We start from the raw sequence: 24,754 nt of genomic DNA, 5'->3' as shown, positions 1-24,754 counted from the left end.
TGTGCTGCTTTACTTAAAGCATCGATTAACCCTTTGTTTGCTGAAAGCAATAGATTTAGAGGCTCATCAATTGCCCTTGTGTTTAACGCCATTGTGACTTAGTCAGGTCATTGTGATAGAAGGAACTAAGACATATTATTTTGTATTGCGTTAGAGTTAAGGCTACACCATCTTGAATCCTATAATTTAGTCATACCCTTATGTTCACCCTAAAAAAAAAAAAAAAAAAATCTCAGAAAAAAATGTTTATCTCAGGGTAGCATAAACTAGTGACATCATTCTGTTCAACTTCTCTGTATCACTTACATTGTTCTGTGCAGCTGATCCAGAGACATCCTCCTGAATAACATGGACAATAAGTAGTCCTCTCCATTATGTGCATGAGCCCAGTAGTTTTCAATAATCAAATGAAGTAGAAAACTCTGCTTACCAGCTGCTGGTTGGCAGTTACAGTATCTATCATCTAAACTGTCAATCAGCATCTGGAGGGCAGGGGGAGGGGTGTGGCAAGAATCCTATTCTCCTGCATATTAGGAGAACGGCTGAACAGAGTGATGTAAGTAATACACCGATCTGTTCAGTATTTCTCTCACTAGTTTATGCTGCCGTCATTTAAAGTGGAATAAAACTAGTGACAGATTCTGTTTAAGCTTTTTTTTATTTTTTTATTAGCCATTCGGTCTATTTTTTCACAATTTGCCACTTGTTTATATTTTCTTTGTTGGTTTTTATTTCTGCAACAAATTATATTTTTTAGCTGTTTTTATAGTCTTTTATATCCCAAATAAAGTATTTAAAATTCTTTAAAAAAATCTTGACATTTTCCAGACTAAGGCTACATTCACACAACTCCGTATATATATCGTAACTCCCGGTATCATCATTCATCATCAAAAAAGCAAACATTTATTAGTCAGGAATACATAATTTTATTAGATTTTTACAGGTATGTTCTCAGATTTCCCACATTTATTTATTCCTTCTTGTGACTCCCCCCAGAAGACTAATGAATACAGCTCTGGAGTATAATACATATTCTAACTGGAACAGTATAGGATAAGTAATGTAAAAGAATTTATTATCCATGTTCTTGGTGTACATTAGTAAAAAGTCACACATGTTTGTGCAACCGTGCTGGTTTTTGTAAAAATGTAGAACTTTTTGCTTTGTCCCCTGCCGCTGTTAGAACCAGGCGCACTCCGACCTTCCCTCCCTTCCCCACTGGCCTCTATAGCCAGGATACTGGAAACCTGGCGCGATGTTAATTTACAGTGGAGCGTCGGGAGGGGGTTTAAGCTCCCCTCACTTTAAAGGGGTTATCCAGCACTACAAAAACATGGCCACTTTTCCCCCCTCTGTTGTCTCCAGATTGGGTGGGGTTTCAAACTCAGTTCCATTAAAGTAAATGGAGCTTAATTGCAAACCACACCTGAACTGGAGACAAGAGAGGGGGAAAAGTGGCCATGTTTTTGTAGTGCTGGATAACCCCTTTAATAAAGCTGAGTTACAAAACCCTTCCCAAACTGTAGACGAGACTGGTGCCGTTTCTGGAAGGAAGTGGCTATGTTTTTGTAACGCTGGATTACCCCTTTAATAATCTACACCCAGTGTGTTTACTGAGTTACTCCACTCTCTATGTAGATTGAATATGCATAGAATGTATAAAATGAGCTTTAACAGTAGTTAATATAAAAAAGGTAAGTGATTTGATATTTTACTTGGTGTTAGATCTCACCTTGGTGTTGTACAGATTAAGCTAAATTTTCCAACTGTTCAAGTCGAGCAGCCTGTGAAGAATAATAAAATATATAGTGATTTATCAAACATGGTGTAAAGTGAAACTGTGTGCAACCAATCAGATTCCACCTTTCATTCCTCACAGACTCTTTGGAAAATGAAAGGTGGAATCTGATTGGTTGCTAGGGGCAACTGGGCCAGTTTCACTTTACACCATGTTTGATAAATCTCCCCCATAGTGTTAAGTTTTTGTGTCTTTTTTTTTATATCCCAATTCTGTCTGACCATTCTGGCGGTTTTGCTATGGCATTGAGTATTCTCAGCCGTATTCTCCACAATTCTGTCGGTCAGAAGAGTTTGGGATTCAGAAGCCCTGAGCAGGGATTGTCTGATTCCCTGGCCTACTCCGAGAATCCTAATGTCACTGCATCAAATAAAGTTGAATATTTTATTTAGCTCTTATTAGAAGTGTGTTAATTGACTGCTAATCTGAACAAGGTGAAGCAAAACCTTTAAAAACACAAAGGCCTTTACAAACCCATCTCTGGAGAAGTCTGAGCCTCGAAGCAGCTGTACATCGGCGCTCTCAATTAAAGGGCCACAGTATTATGGCAAGAGATCGATCATTTTTTTTTACTGGGCAATCTTTTATTTTACGTTCACTACCAAATAATCAGAGAGACGGGAAATAGAAATTTGCAAATGAACTTCCCTGTATGCGCTGGGATTACAATTACTCTTTGCCCAGTATCTATCCATACTAATGAAGCTGGCAGCTAGTAGACCAGACAGACACATTGTCTGCAATCGTACATGTTTTATTTAGAAAAAGATATTAAAATATGTTAAAACAGAAGAGCATCTCCCTTGTATGTGGCAGATGAAAAATCAATTTTTACAAGTCCTAGCTAATAGGAAATGCCAAGGTATTACTACCAAGCTGTACCAGCTGCTCAGCTGCCAGATGACGGATTTGGGTTCCTTCCAGTATTTGCTATTCTAATCATGAAACAGTACTTTCTCTCTTTTTTCCCTGACTGCAGATCTTGATCAAGCATTGCCATACGATGTAGCATGTTTTCACAACATAATCTCTGCAGTTAGTGCCGTGTGTCAGTTTTTAATGAGGAAAAGGAAATTGCCATTTTTGTTAAAGGATGTATCATTAACCTTATGTTTCTTTCTTCTTTTATTTATTTCTTTCTAAATTAGATTTGATGTTCTGTTTTTTTTTTTTACTTTTTATTCTAAGTGCGTTTTGGCACGGCTCTATTCTGCCAGCATTTTATAAAAAAGGATAAAGTAAAGCATCACACCTGAGGATACTTTTGTCATTGTATCTCCCTTTACAGTTCTTACGATTGCTGATGTTGCTTTTGGCAATTAAGAGAGTGTGTATGTGAAAGAGTATCGTGACATCTGAATTCTGTGTGAAGTAACCCTGTTGTGTATAGAAACTTGGCTGTCATCTATTACAAGACCTGACTGGATGTTATTGAAAGGATCTCCCAAATTTTAGATAAATTGAAGGAACTGTTCTATTGTTTATTTATTTTTATTTTGTGTTTTATTTATTACATTTAAAAGCTGCTACCCAAAACCTCTTTGCTACATAAGACTGCATTCACACGTTCCGTGAAGTTGTCCGTGCGCACAGATCCGTGCACACAGACAAATTTATTGCCCATTGCTTTGCATTGGGCTATTCACATCTTCAGTGTTTTCACGGATCTCCAATCCGTTCCGTTTAAAAGTAGGATATGTCAAAACTCAGAACGGAAGCACGAAACCGATTCACCATAGAAATCAATGAGATCCGCGTTTTTCACGGATGTGACATCAGTGTTCATTTGTGAAAAACACAGATGTGATGTAATCTATGGAATTTAAAATGCTTTAAACAGATCTGTGAAAAACACAAACACGGATGCAAAATGGACGACAACAAGGATAGTTTTGCACGGATCACAGAGGTAGCTAGCAGACCACTTTCACGGACCTGGTAAAACACTGAATGTGTGAATGCAGCCTAAGTCTATGTTCCCACTATGGGACACATTTATTATCTGGTTTAAAGGTCTTTTTAAGGGGCAGATGGTCCCGATGGACTTAAAAATACTCGCGAACAGTGGTTTTGCAAATAATTTATTCTCATCTGACCTATCTGCGCCTCTTGCGCAAGAGGTACAGTACGTACAGGGGTCGTAACGGGGGTGCAGCAGTACGCGGGGGGGGGGGGGGGGCAGCCTCTGTGTGCGCTGCATTTTGACATTTTTCCGGAGGAGCTGGCGTAGGTTTCACTTTATTTGCATGTAATGGCTCCAGTGCGCACAGGATTTATGTAAGGCAGTGCGCCTCTACATAAACAAGTGCTCCGGCACTGCGGAGACATTGTTAAGCTTGGCACCAAAAACGCCGGACTTAATAAATGTCCCCCTATGTCTTTTTTTTTTTTTTGGACCATTTAAAAGCCATCTTTTAGGCCATGTTCACTCAACATACTATTTTTAAAAAGAACGTCTGTTGTTTTGCATTAAAACAACGGCCAGTCTTTTCATACTGCAATGATATGCATTGAAGTCAGTGGCACTCAAGACAACAGATGTTGTTCAATACATTGTGTGAAAACATGATATATGTTTCTCCCAAGCAGGTTTACATTCACTAACTGTGAATTTACCAACCACCTCTGCTCTTTCAGATGTTGGGTACCAATCAGAGCAATGTTTTAGAAGTAAATAGCACATCAAGAGTTGTCCTGATCAATTCTTTGTGTAATACTTGATATTTATCCATGCTGTTTTGTATGTATTTAAATTGAGACACTGAAGCAAAGGGAATATATGACAACTCAAACAACCCGTTCGAGAATAAATGAGATAATAATTAACAGAGGTCAAAGTGACCCAAACATTCTTGTTGGTATTGTGTTCTCATTTCAAGTGGATGTTGCCTTATATACCCTTTGCTTCAGTGTCTTCATTTAAAAAATGCAAAGCCACATGGAGAATTAGTATTATCAGTGCTGTGATGCAACATGCGCTTAAATATGAATTTTACATTTATTCCCTGAAGGCCAGGAGGGATTTTTTGAAAAACCGCAGGGTGGTGGAATGTGACCTCATAGACTTCCTTTAAAGCGACTCTGTACCTACAGTCTGTCCCCTTCAAACCACTTGTTTCTTTGGATATGTGCAAAGTTAGGGCACAGACACTCTAGGCCACGGCCATTTGACACGGGGCTGCAAGTTTAAAAGTTTTTTTTTTAGGACAATAACTGCATCACCTGCCGAACGGACCCCATTACAGATCTTGGATTAAAAGCAGCTATCCGAAGTTACAAGTGGTTTGGGGGGGTCAGATTGTGGGTACAGAGTCACTTTAAGTTAAACTATCAGCAGGTTAGATGAATCTAACCTGCTGATAGCTCCCTATTGTACAGGAGGTGCAGGGGATGAAGGTGTGTCTCTTACCTTCATCCTCTGCGCCGTTCCTGTTTTTTACTCCACGATCTGGTAAGATTGTTTGAAGCACTGGGGCAACATTAGGAGCCCCCATACCGCCGATCTGCCCCTGGTTGACACACTCCTTCTAATGATAATCAATAAAGCAGGAGGGCTGGGGGCTGGCCGAATCATCGCTATGGGGGCGGTTTACTGCTCCTAATGTTCCTACCGGACTGAGGAGTAAGTGACTTAGTGCTGGATGGAATGTAAGAGACATACCATCATCTTCAGTGCCTCCTGAGCAATAGAGGGCTATCAGCAGGTTAGCTTTGTCTAACCTGCTGATAGTTCCCCTTTAAACCCCATTTGGTAGGTACTAACCACCGCATACTGAGAAAACTCCTCAAGATCTTCTGTTTTGGGGCTGCCCTAACCCAGTTATCTAGTTATTACAATGTGGCTTTTGTCATAGTCACTCGAGTTCTTTGATTTGCCCATTCTTCTTGCTTCTAACACGAGTGCTGACTAATCTCTCGATTTCTAATGTATATTCAGGTTCACAATTATTTTGTCGATTATCACGCATGTGCGGTTTGTATCTGAGGTCTGTTGTAGATACCCAAGCACTGTATTCAGCTATCTCTTCCTTAAACAATTAGGCTGCGTTCACATGGAGTAGAACTGGCAGAATTCTCCGCCAGCCTCTGTGTCATACTGTCATACTGTCATCCCTTTTGATGAAAACCGATTTCTATTCTTCTGTGGCATGCAGTTTTTGACACCGGTGTCCAGTAAGAGGGGATTAAAAGTAAACAATTGGCTACTCCTGCTTTGACTATAGGGGGTATATACATAGTTATCTGAGTACTTACGTATGCCAAACAGACACAGAATAGTATAGTGTGTTATATAAAATTAATATTTATTACAATACAAGTTATCCGGCTGTCCAGGCACAGTGAAATGTTGGCAACACTCGTATTCTTACTCGAAACTTTATGCCCATATTGTTTCCAGAAATTAAAGAGTTGTTCTGGAATCTGTTCTTTCAGAACATTTGATGCTTTAGTCCATGCTATGTTTTAGAAATTGATTTCTGTGGATATTGCTTTTGATGTCCTATTATTCTCTGCTCTGATGAAAAAGACGGCTGAACGGTGACTGAACATAGCAACTACCTTTCCTGTAAACAAGTTAAAATACACATAAGTACATATATCACTACTTTCCATACTTAGAACATTCCTTCCATTACCGTTGGGCAGATTGATAAATTATTGCTACAGTGTTTTAAATAAAGCATTTTAGCAACAATTAAAACCCACAGTCCATCTGACCTCTTCTCTATCTATTACTAATGGATAGTTGTCCGAGAAACCTAGGGCGGCATAAATAACATTGACCTCAGATATCCTATTAGTCCACAGAAGGCTTGTGTCTCATAGAACAAGATTCTTCTACTCCTTGTCATTTTGTAGAAATCTGCAGAGGTAATTATCCATTTGTAAATTATTTGGAATTATTTTTGTAATTTTTTAAAAATGATGTAGTTGCCGGGCAATGTACACACTTTATGGTCATGTTTCCACTTTGTAAGACATAGGCTGAATTCGGCAAATTCCCCGCTGCACACAAAGGAGCATGCGGCCGGAGCCGCACACTCCGTTGTGTGCACTGACAGGTTCTCTGTCAAAGAATAGCGGCCGCAGAAAACTGACATGTCAGCTGTTTCCGGCCCGCTAGGGATCCCGGCCGGAGCATATACTATGTGTATACACTCTGGCCGGGATTCCATAGAAGGCAGCACTACATAAGGTCTGTAGTAATCACGGCCGTTATTGCAACTCTGCAACAACGGCCGTGATTATTACAAAACTTACGTAGTGTGAACATAGCCTATAACTTGGAAATAGTATCTATGCAGAAAACAAACTACTGTATGACTTTCAATAGTTTGGACAAGTAGAGAAAGTGGTTCCTTGACCATCCAGGCACAATGTGGGTAACGTATTTGAGTCTGATTTGCTGATGATTCGTAAAGGTTTCTATGGTTGAGCTCTGCTTCTAGGGGAAATACAGTATCTGAAATAGGTACCAAGCGCGTACCACCTAATTATACCATTTTATTATTATGGCTGACCCTAATAAAGCAAATTCCCCCTGAGGCGGGGAGAAGGGGCTCAATTACCATTAATCCCCGCCTCGGTGACACTCTCCACCGATGATTTAAAAAGCTTTTTTTTTTTTTCTGGAAAAGGAGGAACAAGAGCTTTTAAAAGGGTGTTTTGGGAGCGATTAGGAGAAGCTGAAGATGGTTGTGCTAAAAACAGCACCTACAGAGAAGGTGAGAGTGTCACTTTAAGGGCAAAGGCCAAAGGGTATGTTCACACTGAGTAAATTCTTTGAGCAGAGAGCAGAGAGCGACAGAAGGGGAGGCGCGCAAGACCTCCCATAGAGGCACTGTGGGACACTGAGGCAGACTTGATTCCGCGGCGGAATTCCTCCGCTTTTACTCATTGTGAACATACCCTTAGGGAGATACACTATTATTATTCAGTATCCAAATTATTATTACATTGTTTATTGCAACTTTTTGTTTAGTGCACACACAAAACTCTTCATCTGTCTGTATAGATGGGAAACTATATCCATAGAAATTAACTGTGTCCTGACTGACTAATTAACTCGCTATATTCTTACTGAAGTTTCGGAGCACAAAAAAAAATAAAATGCTGAAAATAATAAAGTTAAAAAAAAAATTTGCAAACGTCACGGCCATGGAAGTTTCTGCTTCTAATTAGTTCTTTCATTAGAATGTTATTACCGTGTCAGTTTAGTGCAGCATTTAATGTGACACTTTCCTTTTGCTGTTGATATTTTAAAACTTTTTAATTTCCCCAAAGAATAATTCCGTTCTCGATAATAATGTCAGAGAAACGGCACCAGAATTGCTAAACCGGAAACTATATATTTATTTGTAAAACAAATAAAGATGAATGCATTAAAATAACTCATTACAACGTGTGATTTCTTAATTAGGATTTACTACTTGTAATTGGGTGGGATCGGCTTGTTTTGTAGCAATTAACCTTATGTTACCAGTTGTAAATCATAATACATAATGGGCAAGCTGGTTACATTCTGTTCCTCACTGTGCCAAAATCCGCTTCTAGTCCAGTATTAGAATAAAAGTGCCAGCTACTACTGAAGATGGTTGAAGAAATTCTAATATAGTATTACAGAGCTGGACCTTTTACATTTTTAATATTTTGTAAAATAATTTTAGCCTAATATAACCGACAGTAGGTCTTTTTTTCTGGATTTTCTGGATGTATTGGGTCCTGCATGAGGTTATGGGATTACCGCAACGCAACCTCCTTGGTTCCCTTAGAGGGAAATCAGGTCTTGGGGGATCACAGCGAAAAAGTTTGACATGATATTTTTCTTTGTAATATGTTGTATAAAAAGCAATTTTATCAAAGCTTGAAATGGAACAACTGTTGCTAATTAGTTGCATAGAATAAAGGGGCTCCTAGTCCTTCAAAATTGTTCATGGTTTCTTACCCTCTGGTTCTCCACTTCATTCTTTGTCTCATCTCAGAATTTTTAAAGATGGAGGTAGGGGTTGGGGTAAACAATGTAAGTGTGTAGTGGTGGTATAGGGAGAAGTATCATGCAGGCATAGTTTCATGCCCCTACCACCTCCCTGTCTCTGAAGTTAGAACAACTTTAATCTTTAAAGGGTACTGGTCCCATGCTGAATCAGTGGGGAGTTCCTCTGTCAAACCAGAAGTTTGAGTCACCTTGGATATCAACATGCTTAGAGACTGTAATGTGCGCGACCCCCATCCAAAGGGGAGCATGCAGATTATGGTCTCATTGCATGATACGCCCCAGGATAGCGCCAGGAGCGCTCCCTGTCAGACCATACCACAGCGACGTTGATAAAGGTCCTGGATAGGATCGAAACGTCCACAGTCGCTACAAGCCATAAACCATTTATTGTCTTGCTATAAAAGAGAGCATTGTTATTTTCCTGGCCTTACCCTTTGCACGCTATTAATAAACTTATGAACACTTTCTGCATATGAAAAACGAGTGCTTCGTATTTTTTCTATTGTATCCAGGGAGACCCAAACCTCCGGGTCTTAAGAAGAGCTGTTTAAGAGGTCAACTTACTTATTTAAAGTGGCTGTGTCATGCTCTGTCTCCTGACTCAAAGTCCTCTCCTGACTATGTGTCAAATGATGAGATGGTCACATAATAGAAGTCCATGGGGCACATCTCACACAGAGCGGCGGGGGGGAATCGCTCGACAGCACGGTACTCTTCCCACCGATTCTACTGATTGGTCAGGGTCTGAATATTCAGATGTGGCTTGCTAACACGTCAAAAGACAAATATACTTTAGGGAGGTAAGCCAGACTGAGGTCAGGAGTAGAGACATGATCAATAGCAACAGCCATAATGCAGAAATGGAGAAATTATTGCTGTTTCTATTATTTCTCTCGGCTTAAGTACAAAAATGGTGCCAGGAAATTCCTTGATCGCCAGGTGGCATTTACCAGCAGAGGTCTACTTCAAATAGGACACCTGGTCTGTCATCAGCTTTTCGGGACTGTTGTCCCACAACCTGATGTCAATGAGAAGCCATAACAGAAGCCTCGACTAGCAGATAAAGAAGAAGCATTTAGTTGCCTGGCAGCTCAATGCTTCAGTCCACCAGGATTATGGTAGCCGACTGAGATGCGACACTGGAACCTGGCAAGGTGAGAAACATGCAGGTTGCTATATATACACAAAAATGTTAAAATCCAGAGGTAGCTGGCTCACTGCTTGTTGGAAGCCATGTTAATTGCTAGCTGGCTTTTTGGAGCTTCAGGTAGGAAAGCACAAAAAAAGCACATGCCACAATAAACTTATATATGCATTCTCTAACTCTTCCCCTTTTTACCTTAGCCACTTCAAACATAGACCAAGAGTATGTTCACATGACGGTTTTTCCTTTCCATTTATTATTTTTAAAATAACATTCGTAATCTTTGAGCTCAAAATGACGTCAGTCATTTCATGTTTTGGGCGCCGGTCAGTACAATGATGGCCGTTAGTACATTATTATGGTTCAGGCGGACCGATTGCCCTTTGGGTGTCCCTTTACTTGAACAGTCCATTGAATTTAATTGTAGAAATGGGAAAAAAGAGAAACTGTGTAAACAACAAAAAAAATAATGTCCGTTCTTTACAAAAGATTGTCTGCTAATTGTCATGATTTTGATGTCCGCACTAAAAACACCCGTCATTTAATACATTGTGTGCATTGGGCGGCTGTCATTTCATTGCCTTCAGTGCATTATATTGGCTTCAGGTATATTTTGGCAATAACAGACGTCATTTAAAAAAAAAAAAAAAAGCGGACCTTTTTTTTTTCTAATTGTGAACATAGCCATTGACTGTAGCCAGTGATTTCAAACAGCAATGCACACAGAGACCACATAGTGCTATAAAGATGTACCAACTTTTAAGTAATCCCTTGTACCCATTAAAGGGGTAGTTAACCCAATTTTTGTTTTTCTTTCAATTCAACTGGTGCAAGAAAAATCTCCAGTCTTCCAGTACTTATCAGTAGAGATGATTGAACAGGGCCGAGGTTAAGGTTCATACGAACCCGAACCATCAGCATTTGACTCCCGTTCCGTGGGGAAGGTGGAGACAGCCCGAGTACCTCCTGGAAAACAAGGATACAGCCTAGGTAATAGGCTGTATTCCTGTTTTCCAGGCGGTACTTGGGCTGTCTCCACCTTCCCCACGGAACGGGAAGGTATCGGGAGTCAAATGCCGATGGTTCGGGTTCATACAAACCTGAACCTCGGCCCTGTTCGATCATCTCTACTTATCAGCTGCTGCATGTCCTGTAGAAAGTGATTTATTCTTTCCATTCTGTTAACATAAAATAGATACCTATATTTTAGCCTAGGTTTTATATTCTACATCCTTATGGATAATATTTTATTTCAGATGAATAATTTTGTTGAGGATAAACATGTTGTGCCAAAGTGCTCTAGAGGTTCCCTATTCTAGTGGCCTTTTTTTCATTGGTTGAGTATGTGTTACCAGTGTTTCCTCTGTGTGTGTGTAACTCCAGCCTAAAATTACATTAATTATATATTTTCCCATTCAAAAGAGGAAAAACATACAGACTCAAATGCAAATGTTGTATTTGGTCACACTGAACCCCAGGACTGCTGACCATTGAGCCACAGTGCTGCTCCAGTAATTCTTTTCTTATATTTAATGTGCTAATTCAAAACTATTGGTGCAAACATTAAGGCTATGTTCACACAACTAATTAACAAAGGGGCGTTATTTGGCACTCAAAGGAACAGCCATTGTTTTAATTGAAAACTGTATTGGAGTCTATGGACAACAGCCGGAAATAATTGAGATGGTCATGATCTCTACGGCCGTAGCAAACAACGGCCATTTTTCAATACATTCTGTGAAACAATGGCCGTTGTTTGCATTAGCTTCAATGCAAACCACTGCATTATGAAAATAACGGCCATTGTGTAAATTAAAAACAGCCGGCTGCCTGTTCTTTCCATAAAATGTACGTTTTTGTGAACATAGCCTAATGGAGTACTCTATTACTTTCAATTTCTAATGCTGAAGAAAAATGAAGTTGAATGTAAAATTTTATTTTATTGAATATGAGGTTAATTTAACAGTTCTCTTAATACAATAGAATCTCAGTTTTGCCATAAATAGAAATGCAAAAGTTGCTGAAATACATTATGTCAGATGGGTAAACCATCACATAAAAATACTTATCCATTTAAGGGGAAAAAAAAAACTTTTCTGAGCAAAATATTTGGATATCCTCTAATAAGATTACACATTGGAATTATATGTACTGTAAATCATCTGGATGTAGATCTGCATTGTGTGGCATAACCAAGCTGAAATAAGAAGGGCTTGTAAAGGGCCTAAATGGAGAATAGGGTGCAGAAGGCTTTTAGTGTAATCGTTTAGTGTAAAAGCAGGCAACGATTATACAACAAGAAATCGTTAGTCATTTGATAGAATTTGGACCGATTTTTTTTTTTTTTGTTGATCATTCACAAATCGTTTGCATGGAATAAGACGTCGTTTGCAGTAGCGACAAACGCAATAACGACGACAAGACGACCGCAAGAACAATCATAAGTAACGATCATCGTTCCGTGTAATTGGGCAAACGATTTCAGGTCTTTCGCCATAGCGGTTGTTTGAGATTTATCGTTGATTGTTGAAAAATTGCTTCATAATAGTACTTTAAGTCATTATGCACTGGGGAGAGGATCCATTCTGGGGGGTGGGAATGAGAGTGGCAGATATCCTGGCAGCTAGAAAAGAAAGGGGACACCATGCTGAGGACCAGGAATGAGATAGGGAGACACAATGGAATCTAGGAATAAGTGGAGGTTTCATTCTAGGAATATGTATGGAAGCCATGCTGGAACCAGGAATGAGATAAGGAGCCATGGGAAAAGATGGGAAGCCATGCTGGGGTCCAGGAATGGCTTGGGGAGCCATACTGGGGATCAGAAAAAGGATTGGCAGCCATACTGGGGATCAGAAAAAGGATTGGCAGCCATGCTGTGGACCCAAAACAAGATGTGAAGCAGTTACAGTATGTGAACTAGGAATGAGATGGAGAGCCAAGCTGTGGATAAGGAATATAATAGAGAGGGATATTGGGAGTCATTCTGGGGACTAGTATTTTGGCAAATGACAAAAACAATTTTTTTTAATTTATTTATTTTCATGCTGCTTTCATGTGAATGGTTGCTAATTCTATCAGACACTTTGGCGAGCATTGTATATACTGTTTTCTTAGAGAGGATTGCCCCATAAAAGACCATTTTTATGCTCAAACAGTTTTGAGGTTTCGCTATGTACGATATGTGGATGCGCTGTACCTTTTTTAATAAGACATTTATGCCTGCACAAAGACTGCAGCCTTGCGTACCGAGCTTGGACAAGAATGGGTTGTTCACACCTCACCAGCATTTGCATTTTGAAAGCAATGAAATGCAGTTTTTATCTTTCTTTCTTCCTTAATCACTGTTGCTCTGGGAGATTCTGTGGCGCTCTTCCAAGATCACGTCCGATCCAAGTTTGTGTGTTTTGGAGAGAAAAAGAGAATTGAGATTGATTGCCATCATCAACCAGTGTGTGCCATTATACCATTTCCCCTGTGGATGCATTGGCATAGGCAACATGGATATCAAAGCAGCAGGTTGCTTGGCATCACAAGTGGCAGCTTCACGGCTGGAGCATCTGCAAGCCTGCCATGTAGAGATGGGAAGAAGCTCTGCTTATCTCTCGCAGTCACTCTGCCTCTGGCTGTATTAACTCTCTGCTAACGACATCAAATGCTGTACAGTACATTAAGTAGTAAACATTGCGATAACGCTGAAATAATAGGCAAATCATATGTTACAAATTACAAACAATTGGACTGCATGGAGACAGGCGGCATTTTGTCTTCTCTGTGGTGGACATTTAGGAGGACACATGCTACTGTGCTGTGTGGATGTACAATTCTATAACTAGTAATTAGTAACCATTTCAAGAATTTGGTAATGGATATGTTCATTTAAAGGGGATCAGCACCTTAAAATCATTGTTAAAAGAAGTGTATACAGACTGTTTCAGAACTGCTGTCACACATACCGAAACCAGTACCATGTCAGGAGATCTACCAAGTACACCAAATAGGAGCTTTTGCAATGATTTCTTGTTGCTCATCCATCTGCTGTAAATTAATAGCCTTAAAGGGAGCTTGCCGCAGTGTACATGATCTGTGGGCCCCATGTTATAGAGCAGAAGTAGCTGAGCAGGTTAATATATAGTTCAGTATAACTTACATTTTAATTATTTAAATCTCTACATTTCTTATGCTTAGGGGTCCAGAGGGCGGTCCTACTCAGTGACTGACAGCAGTCTCTATGTGATAGACCACCACAGGACTCCTAAGCTTTCAAAAGTAGGGATATACAGATGTAGCCAGGGCTAAATCTGGAAATTAAAGGAGAAGTCCGGGCAGGAAGCAGCCAGTCCCCGGCTGTTTCCTTGTTTGAGAGGGTACCTGGAACAGGACTTTTCGAGTACGCTTAGCCAGTCAAAGACAGAAGCGCGACCCCACTACACCTCGATATAGGTAATCCTCCATCTTTATTTTCAGATTATAACAGATTTGATCCAGATATCCTCACACCCTGCCTGTGAACATGTAGTTATTCTATTAATGTGTGTTTGGATTTAGGGTTTTATATGTAAAAGTAAAGTTGGAAGATTACTCTTATCATGGGCTGAACTATACCTCTAGTTATATGTGTAAACTCAAGAAAGATCTGGAACTAGAGAAACATTGCCTAATGTGTACTAACCTCATACCATTGCAGGCTGCATTAGATGGAGGCTGTGGTGTCCTAGCTAGTGTTGTACTGATGTATAACGTCTGTTTGGCCCCTGGCTCACCATGCCTCTCCTCTACCTGCGCCTTCTTTTTATTGACACACAAGGCTAATCTGCTAGCAGCGGTGTCTCGCTTCACGTAATAAGATAATCTATTAGTTATAGCTGATCACTGGTAGAAAGGTCCTAGGTTATGAGAAGGCGTTTGTATGGAGTGGTCACACTGTACAACTGGGCTACGAAAGCTGAAAGCAATAAATAGGCACTGATCCCCATCAGTATTGAACCCACTGACAGGTGAAGTGAATAACATTGATCATCCTGTGACAATGGTGCTTACCCAGTGGGGGGTTATATTAGCTATGAGTGAACAGTCCCCTCTTCGGGTTAAGGTGTTGGAAGCTAAAAATGAGCAATTGTAAGGATCTGAGCAATTTTTGACAAGGACCAAATTATGATGCCCAAATGACAGGGTACCATGCATTTCCAAAACATCGGGTCTTGTAGGATGGTCCTAGTAGGTAGTGGTTAGCACCTACCAAAATATTCCAACAAAGGACAACTGATGAACAAATTGCTGAAAAAAGTTACTGATGATAGAAAGGTATCTAGACACACAAAGCATTACAGCTGTGACATATAGGCATGTGTAGCCACAGAGCAGCCAGAGTGCCCATGCTGACCCCTATCCATCACCAAAAGTATCTACAGCGGCATGCATCAGACCACGTGCATATGTACATGGCAACTGTATTTTGTTTTTTTAACAGAATGGTGCACATTGCAAACAGTTGTTCATCAATGTTTTATGACAAAGGAATCGAAAGGAATATGACAAAGATTTTAAAAATTTGAATTGGTTGTTAGAGGACCTGTCAGCTCGGCTAAGGTGGCGGAGCCTGACCAATCCCCCCGTGGAGCCCAGCATATTTAACCCTCCCTGCAAGTCCCACTCCCTTTAAATTCCACCTGTTAAAATCTAATAGAAACCTATGGATGTTTTAGAGGATTTTTGCAATTTACTTATTTTTTTCTGAATTGCATTAAATATGAAAATAAAAAATACAACTTATCATATGTTTTACCTTATTTTGCAGTTTTTTATCTGAATTGTGGCCCTAGATTCCTGCATGACTCAAACAAAGGCCTCAAAAGTAGGCATGAGCATGCTCAATTCCAATCCTTCGGCATATGAACGCTGGTAGCTGAAGGAGTTGGAAAACGGATTCCAGGAAAACATGGATACAGGCTTTAGCTTCAGTAGTATTCAAATGCAGAGTGAGCAGAGTGAGCATTTGCATCGGTTATGAGCATGCTCAGGTTGTGCTCATCTCTACTGAGAAGTAGAGGAGCAGCTTGTAGATCTTGGAACCTCATTTTTTTTATTAGGTTCATTAAGGTTTTTTTAGGCACCATTTCAGGTTCAAGTACACCTAGTTGGAAACCACAGTCCTCAAGGGGTTTTACTCCAGCAGTTCTTTCACGTAATGTATTCGAATTGGGCACTGAAAATTTATAGATATACACTCACTGGCCACTTTATTAGGTACACCTGTCCAACTGCACGTTACCACTTAATTTCTAATCAGCCAATCACATGGCGGCAACTCGGTGCATTTAGGCATGTAGACATGGTCAAGACAATCTCCTTCAGTTCAAACCGAGCATCAGTATGGGGAAGAAAGGTGATTTGAGTGCCTTTGAACGTGGCATGGTTGTTGGTGCCAGAAGGGCTGGTCTGAGTATTTCAGAAACTGCTGATCTACTGGGATTTTCACACACAACCATCTCTAGGGTTAACAGAGAATGGTCCGAAAAAGAAAAAACATCCAGTGAGCCGCAGTTCTGTGGGCGGAAATGCCTTGTTGATGCCAGAGGTCAGAGGAGAATGGGCAGACTGGTTCGAGCTGATAGAAAGGCAACAGTGACTCAAATAGCCAACCGTTACAACCAAAGTAGGCAGAAGAGCATCTCTGAACGCACAGTACGTCCAACTTTGAGGCAGATGGGCTACAGCAGCAGAAGACCACACCGGGTGCCACTCCTTTCAGCTAAGAACAGGAAACTGAGGCTACAATTTGCACAAGCTCATCGAAATTGGACAGTAGAAGATTGGAAAAACGTTGCCTGGTCTGATGAGTCTCAATTTCTGCTGCGACATTTGGATGTTAGGGTCAGAATTTGGCGTCAACAACATGAAAGCATGGATCCATCCTGCCTTGTATCAACGGTTCAGGCTGGTGGTGGTGTCATGGTGTGGGGAATATTTTCTTGGCACTCTTTGGGCCCCTTGGTACCAATTGAGCATCGTTGCAACGCCACAGCCTACCTGAGTATTGTTGCTGACCATGTCCATCCCTTTATGACCACAATGTACCCAACATCTGATGGCTACTTTCAGCAGGATAATGCGCCATGTCATAAAGCTAGAATCATCTCAGACTGGTTTCTTGAACATGACAATGATATCACTGTACTCCAATGGCCTCCACAGTCACCAGATCTCAATCCAATAGAGCATCTTTGGGATGTGGTGGAACGGGAGATTCGCATCATGGATGTGCAGCCGACAAATCTGTGGCAACTGTGTGATGCCATCATGTCAATATGGACCAAAATCTCTGAGGAATGCTTCCAGCACCTTGTTGAATCTATGCCACAAAGAATTGAGGCAGTTCTGAAGGCAAAAGGGGTCCAACCCATTACTAGCATGGTGTACCTAATAAAGTGGCCGGTGAGTGTATATAGATATATTAATATATACCATGTTTCTGAAAATAAGTCTTAGCTTGAAAAGAAGCTCTATCTTGCAGACCTTTTGGAGTCTGCTTGAAATATAAGCCCTACATCAAAATTAAACCCTTGGTAAAGTCAGCTGACCAGATTCCTGGCACTGGGTGCTGAGCATCAGCCAATCAGAGCCAGACCTGTTATGCTTCGCCCCCACCTGATCAACACAAGCTGCATTGGCCAATTATACTGTACTTCAATTTGCAGCTTAATTTAAAGATCCACGTATCATTGGCCCACAATTTCAGAGGCTCCCATATCAAATAATTAAAGCACAGTTTGGTTTTTAGACACTATGTTACTTTTCACATCCCAAATTGAAATCCCCAAGATAAATGGTGTCATTTCTGTGGGACACATACTGCACCTTTTGTAGATCTTGGAATCTCATTTTTTATTCGGTTAATTAAAGCGTGCCTCCTTCAGAGTCAAGTCTGGCTGGGTCACCGAAGGGGGAGGGATATCGGTGCACAGGGGGGATAGCCTTATAGTAAATGTAATATATCAATTGCTTTTTGGATTTTTTTTTTTATGATGTGAAAATTTCTGTAAGTGGAGCTCTGTTATTTTTTTTCCCAGGAAGTTTTTGTTGTTACAATTTGGGATATCTGACTTTCTTTTTTATCTGTTAGAATGACAGATGGTAATGTGACTATTTAGGATAGGCCTAAAAACTTAGGGGGAGATTTATCAAGCTGGTGAAAAGTAGAATTGTCTTAGTTGCCCCTAGCAACCAATCAGATTCCCCCTTTTATTGTTCAAAGAGTCTGTGAACAATGAAAGGGGGAATCTGATTGGTTGCTAGGGGCAACTAAGACAAAATTACGTTACACCAGTTTGATAAATCTCCCCCTTGGTGATAAGGGTATCTGTCTAATCACTTTCCATTCACTTTTTTGTTATGAAGGAGATATATATATATAATTTTTTTTTTTTTTTACTGTTTTTGGTTTTTATTACAAAAGAGATTTAAAGTTTGTGTCACACTATAATTTATTAGTGCTTGGTGACTTTTCTAATATTTGATATGGTAGTGCTGTATTGCAATGTGTTATTTTAGTGAGTGTTAGCAGACCGGAGACTGTTATACCTCTAGCTGCCATAGCAACCCTCAGACGTGGCACCTATCTCAGGTGAGGAGATAAGGTGACAGTGGAGTCACACGTCTGTCAAAAATGATCACATGGTTACACTTCCTGTGTCCACCCAATCACCATGACATACATGTATGCCATTTTAGATGAAGCACATCACACTCATTAATATATGACGGGACATGGGCTGTCTTAACTTAATGAAGTAAACTTACTTACCTCCCTGGCTCCAGCAGCTCCGCCACAGCTCCGCCGTGTCCCGTATTCAGCTGCTTCCGGGAAACATCAGGACACGTTGCTGGCCTGCCCAGCCAATCAGCAGCTGTAGCGGAGTTCAGCCTTAGGTGCCGATTGGCTGACCAGACCTGCATTGTCACAGCCCCAGCACCCAGAAGCAGACAAAAAAAGGACGAAGTGGCAGGATTGCGCCTGCGGCACTAGAGCTACGGAGGTAAGTTCACTTTGTCACATTAAAACATCCCATGCCCCTCTTTATATTAAAAAACACTCCTTCACTGAACTGGCCTTGTTCATAGTATGTAACCATGGAATGACAAAAGTCTGTAGGGGAGCTGTATACAACAAACAGAATTTTTTTAAAAAAAAAATAAGCCTATTTAGAAAAATTCCTTTTATTTTCTAAATGCACTAAAGTAAAAAAAAAAAAAAAATAACATACTTGACATTATTTGCTATGGAATATCTGCTTTATGCTCGCCTAGACAGAAAGCCAGAAAAAAAAAAATCAGTTTATTGTGAGCGTGTTTGCTTGAATATTAAAAAAACACATCTGTACGCACTGTATCATGCAGTTATTCTGACATTCATTATGTGGGTTGAGAATAGCAAGTGCACTGTACGGGTCTGCTGTCCATTCTCACAAGCAGATGGCTCTTACAGTTGTGTGTCACTTGCTTATTACATCCTCTTAAGATTAGTAGCTGTGTGTCCAGATGGGCCTGGAAGAACAGCTGTGAATTGAAGAAAAAAAAAGTAAAAGAAAATAAATGAAACCTGCATTATATATAAAAAAAAAACTAGTGGCCTAGTTGCGATGAAAACTCATTTCTCTCCCTCTGTTAAGATGGTTTTTAATCGTTTGTGGTTTGTTTGTAGTTTTTGTTAATTTAAGTAAATATTCATAATTTGCTTCTTTAATGCAACTGTGCATTTATTTCACACAAGGGCAATATAAATAGCGAAATTATCGAAAAACTTGTCACAAGGCAAAATCAAGACGATGCCTCAGAGAAACGTATGTTACAGTCGGAATGTTTTGAACAAATTTATGCCATTAGCACTAAAACATGAACAGCCAGGTAGAAAATCCCAGCAGAACATAAACAAATGCTATGAATTATTCATGACTTTTTCTTTCCTGGTTAAACTGCAAATGGCGTTTTGAAGGTTGTTAGGTTGTTCTTTTCTTTACTTTTTTAAAAATTTATTTAATTATAAAGATAGATATTTTCCCCCTGATAATTTCTCAATCTCCACAAGGACAAGGCATATACAATGTCTTTAATTATAGAAGTACAGACCCCCCCCCCCATTATAATAAACAGAACTTATAGTACAAATGATCTAACTTTCAAAGGGTACCTGGGTGGTACATAGTATCTAAGTGGGCAATAACTTTTAACATGATATGTTCTCATCTTTTATCATCTTTAAAAATGTCTCAAAGTATGTCTAAACGTTTAGCTGTTAGATTTCTAACTTCTTAAGAATTCAGTGCCTGTTGTTAGGCTTAGTCTGTCTCTAGTAACAAAGACACCAAGATGGGCTGCAGAAAGTGTAGTAATGGTTATCACCGATTGCTCCTGCAGTCAGTGCCTCAGCTCCATGCACCTCCATGTCATCTGTAAGTCAGCTCCTGCTTTATTGCGGCAAAACAGCTTGTATAGTGAATTACATGCAATAATCTGCAATAATGTATGCAGTTTTTGCATGCTAACATTTTTCTTTGTATGAATTCTTGCGCATTATGAACTATAGCCAGTTATAGAAAGTGAAAAGCCAGTGTAAGATAAACTCTTATATGGGCTATAATATCAGGCAGTATTGGATATAAGGTTAGGTAATACAGCTTAGAGCAGTGCTGGCAGAGAGGTCCACACCCACCGGTAAACCGAACTGCAAAGAGAGGGGAGCACTAAAATGGGGGAGACGGCTTGCAAAAAATCTGAAAATCTTTGGCTCTAGGAACACAGAAACAATGATCATGTAAGATCAGGGCATTTTCTTTTTACTTTTGGTTAAACCTCAGGTTTGCTTTAACTGATTGACCGTAGTGCATAGATGGATAGATGCAAAATATAATTTTTCAGTGATTAACTAGTTTTTTTTATTTTATTTATTTATTACCTTTATACAGATACTTGTCTATTAAGGTCAGCGTGGCTTGGGTCAGTATGACCCCTTTATAGTTTATCTGCCTGTTTGCTTCTAGTTACTTAATAACATTACAGCTATAATACCTTTCAGAACTCTGTTGCAGATTTCATTGTAATACAAAGCTAGAAAGTGTATGTAGATTATTCCTGCAGTTTAATATCTTCCCCATCACTCCTCTCTCTGATAGTTATTACCTATAATATGAATAGAAAACGCATTTAAAGGGAACCTCTCACTCCGGGCAGCCCCCCTGAACCCACACCACCCCTGAACAGGGCCCCACATACACACCCACTACTGCGTTTTCCGTTGCCGGTCTTGCCGCGGAGATCTGGTCACGGCTCATCTGTGCATTCAATATACAAATGAACGGAGAGGAGTCCAATAGCCATAGGAAATTACTGCTTCAGTAATTTCCTATGGTCATTGGACTCCTCTTCTTGGCAGGACCGGGAGGGGGACACACAGGAGCAGGTATTTATGTGAGGCCTTGTCCAGGGGTGTGGTGTGTGCCTGCACAGTGTTTGGGAGACATCATTGTAGAAATTCTTTATTCATTATCTTAGGGACATCTAAACATTATAAAGAAGCTTTCAATAAGGAAAACTGATTTAAAAAAAAAGAAGTTATATATGTAATAAGCATAAATCAAGCTACTCCTTGTGTACATAGACATGACAGCCTATCCTAAAAAAATATCTGAAATGTCAGGCACACTTTAATTTTTGTAACCGTCCTAATGCTAAAATTCACATGTTCCGTAAGTTTATCCATAATTGCAAATCCGCAATTATGGCCATTTTTAAGGCCCATTGATTTCTGTTGGACTGTTCACACTGTCCGTAGTTTTACATATCTGTGCGGACACGCCATTAGAAGTCTATGGGATCCATTTTTCTTTGTGGACATTACCCACATTCCTTCTCTACCGTCCGCAAAGAAATACGGATCCCTAATTCTAGTTAGTATTATTTATTTTTAAAAGTACTTTTCACAGACTAAAAATTGCTGGTATACTATACGGTCCTTTAATTCAGGACCATAGTCCTGAATTAATCCATAGTCGTCTTTATGTAGTTATCTACTCATACAGAAAACATTTTATTGACAAAAGTACAAGACAGTTTTTTTGACACGTCTCCTTGGAGCTATGCTGTTTATATAACTATGTAGTTTATGTAAGGGCCCTATTACACTGAGTGATAATAAGCCAAATCAGGCCTTTTATCACTCCTTGTAATAGAGACAATGATCAGTCGATGACAAACGATCATCGGCTGATCATAACTTTTCATCCTCACCTAAAACCGCCGACCGCACATCGCTACGTGTAATAGCAATGCATGGCCGACAGATGACAATTGTGTAAACTGTATACATTACTTCTCTTCATGGTCTGTCAGTTCTGAGACCGCTTTAGCAGATCAGGGTTCATTTACATTTTTGATCTAGCAGATCAGTGTTCATTTACATTATTGATTGGCCCATCTAATAGGACCCCAAGGGCCCTATTCCACCGGACGATTATCGTTAAATCGTTTGAATCTAAACGATAATCATTCGGTTGAAATGCAGTTAACAAACCAGAAATCGTTGATCGCTTTATAAGACCTAGACCTATTTTTATCGTTGCTCGTTTGCAAAACGTTCGCAAATCGTTCGCATTGAATAAGAAGTCGTTCGCAGTAGATAAGAAAGCAATAGCGGATAAATAGCGAATAAAAAATGATTGCACATACGATCATAAGTAACGATTATCGTTCCATGGAAATGAGTGAACGTTTTCAGGTCTTCCGCAATAGCTATCGTTTGAGATTGTTAATCGTTAACGATTATGCGAACGATAATCGTCCGGTGGAATAGGGCCCTAACTCACATTAATGCAAATTGCGTTAGTAAACCTTTCTGACTCTGTTTGCTTGGCTTCCCAACCATCTATGACCACCCTAAACAGGCCAGATGTGACCGGGAGTTGTGGGTAAACCCCTTTAACTGTGTGGCTGGCGCACACTAAGCATTTTATCTACAGTATGTGCAAACATGGTCAGACGCACCTCAGTCTTGGATAGTCACCAAGTTCATAATGATGTAAAAAAAAAAAAAGACATATAACATCAATTAAACACTATTTTTTTTCTTGTATTTTTGCACGTAGGAGGTGTTCCTTGTTGCTGTGGCCATCCTGGTACTTCTGCTGGCTTTCTATGCCGTGTTTTATCTCAACTTAATTCCAACTTCGGAATCCAAGGAAGACTCCGCAGACTAGCATGTGCCAACCATCCCAATGCTGTGATTTAGCACCGAAGGACTCAGAGGATATAAACATACATTATATGCTATATATATGAGTCAAAAATGTTACATTCCATTTCTAGAGTAATGATAATGAGCCACAGAATACAAAGTCTTAATGAAGTCATAATTAAACATTCCCGATCTGAATTGTTATCCGGCATATGAATTGTTGATTATGTAGTAGATACAAGCATCTCTTTTGGAAAAGAGTTTGTTTTTTTTTTTCAGTTTTTTTTTTCTTTAAAATTTGGATTTTTACTGGATGTGTGCCTAATATGTTGATTTGTAAACTTCATTATAATTAGCAATACCATGATTCTGATGAAGGCAAACATTTTAAATATGAGTATTTTGATAGAAGTGAATCTTTCTTTCTAAATGATGCAATTTTTGTATTCGACACATTAAACATATTGTAATCTTCATTTGTATGCCGCGTTTGTGTTGTTTGTGGTACAACAGTTCTGTAACATCTGTGCCAAGGGATACGACTGGCTGGCTGATGTGATTTCAGGCACTATTCACGAATGTAAAATCAGATCGCGGTGAGTGGATTATGTTTTCTTAATATAGGAACAGAAGGCTTTGTATATAAAATTATTTTTTTTTTCCTTATTAAAAAAAAACAACTAATCATTAGATTATTTTTGCAAAATATCAGAGAAAGGAAGATTGCAAATTTCAAGGTTCATGCAGCAAATGTAGAAAAAACATCTTCTAAGCTCCGCACAATAACTTCTAAGTTCACCTTTTGTGAATTGAATATGATGTGAAAACAACAAGGAAACCTTCTATGTGTTGAACACAAAGTAGAGAAAAGGATGGAGGAGTGGAAGAAAGCGCGAGCAAAACAATTATAATAAAGCTTTATTTTCCTTTCCTTACCCTAAATCTGTAACTTTTATAAATTTTATTTTTTTATTTTTTATTTTATTTTACAGTGTTGACCTACAGCAGGGTATCTCACTGCTTTACTGCCTTCTCACTTGATAGAACATGCTACTTTCTCTGCATTGCCTCACCAGTACCTGATGGCTGTCTCCACCAATGACACCAGTTTCACAGTGCAAAGAGCACTGATTAAGGGAACGTTCACACTGCTAAATACGTGCGGAGACTTCAAGCGGATTCTGCTGCGCGGCCTCCGCTTGAAGTTTCGCCCATCCCATAGACTCAATGATATTCGCTGTCAAATGCCGCTGTCTACCCAAAGAATTGACTTGCTCTTTGGGCGGACTGCGGAATTTGCCGGCAAATATCATTAAGTCTATGGAATGGGCGGAACTTCAAGCAAAGGCTGCGTGGCGGAATCCACCTGAAGTCTGCAGTGTGAACATAACCTTAGAGAAAAACAAAAACATTGTTAAAAATTGTCTTTCCATTTAGGAAACAATAGTTTGTGACTTGTAAACAGACAGGCCCATTGATATAGTATTACTTAGTGATTTGGTCAGCCCTATGCCAAGTCTTTTCTGGTTACCTTAGTCCCTGCTTGTTTAAACTACTCCAGTTAAGCCGTGTGCTTCTTCCACACGT

At 39.7% G+C, this 24,754-nt stretch overlaps 1 protein-coding gene across 7 annotated transcripts in view; it reads left to right on the top strand.

The window, feature by feature from the left end:
- TRIQK (triple QxxK/R motif containing) overlaps positions 1-23,643 on the top strand; it is a 103,331-nt gene extending 79,688 nt beyond the window's left edge. For all 7 annotated transcript variants that reach the window (XM_069957383.1, XM_069957380.1, XM_069957378.1 and 4 more), the window contains one exon: positions 23,079-23,643. In XM_069957383.1, the coding sequence (XP_069813484.1) occupies positions 23,079-23,189 (111 nt within the window). In that variant the 3' untranslated portion in view covers positions 23,190-23,643. The remainder of the gene's footprint in view (positions 1-23,078) is intronic.
- The last annotated feature ends 1,111 nt before the right edge of the window (positions 23,644-24,754 follow it).

This window comes from Dendropsophus ebraccatus, chromosome 2 (assembly GCF_027789765.1).
Source record: "Dendropsophus ebraccatus isolate aDenEbr1 chromosome 2, aDenEbr1.pat, whole genome shotgun sequence".
Classification (NCBI taxonomy): domain Eukaryota; kingdom Metazoa; phylum Chordata; class Amphibia; order Anura; family Hylidae; genus Dendropsophus; species Dendropsophus ebraccatus.
The sequence above is the reverse complement of the archived record's forward strand: the minus strand, read 5'-3'. Positions and strand labels throughout refer to the sequence as shown.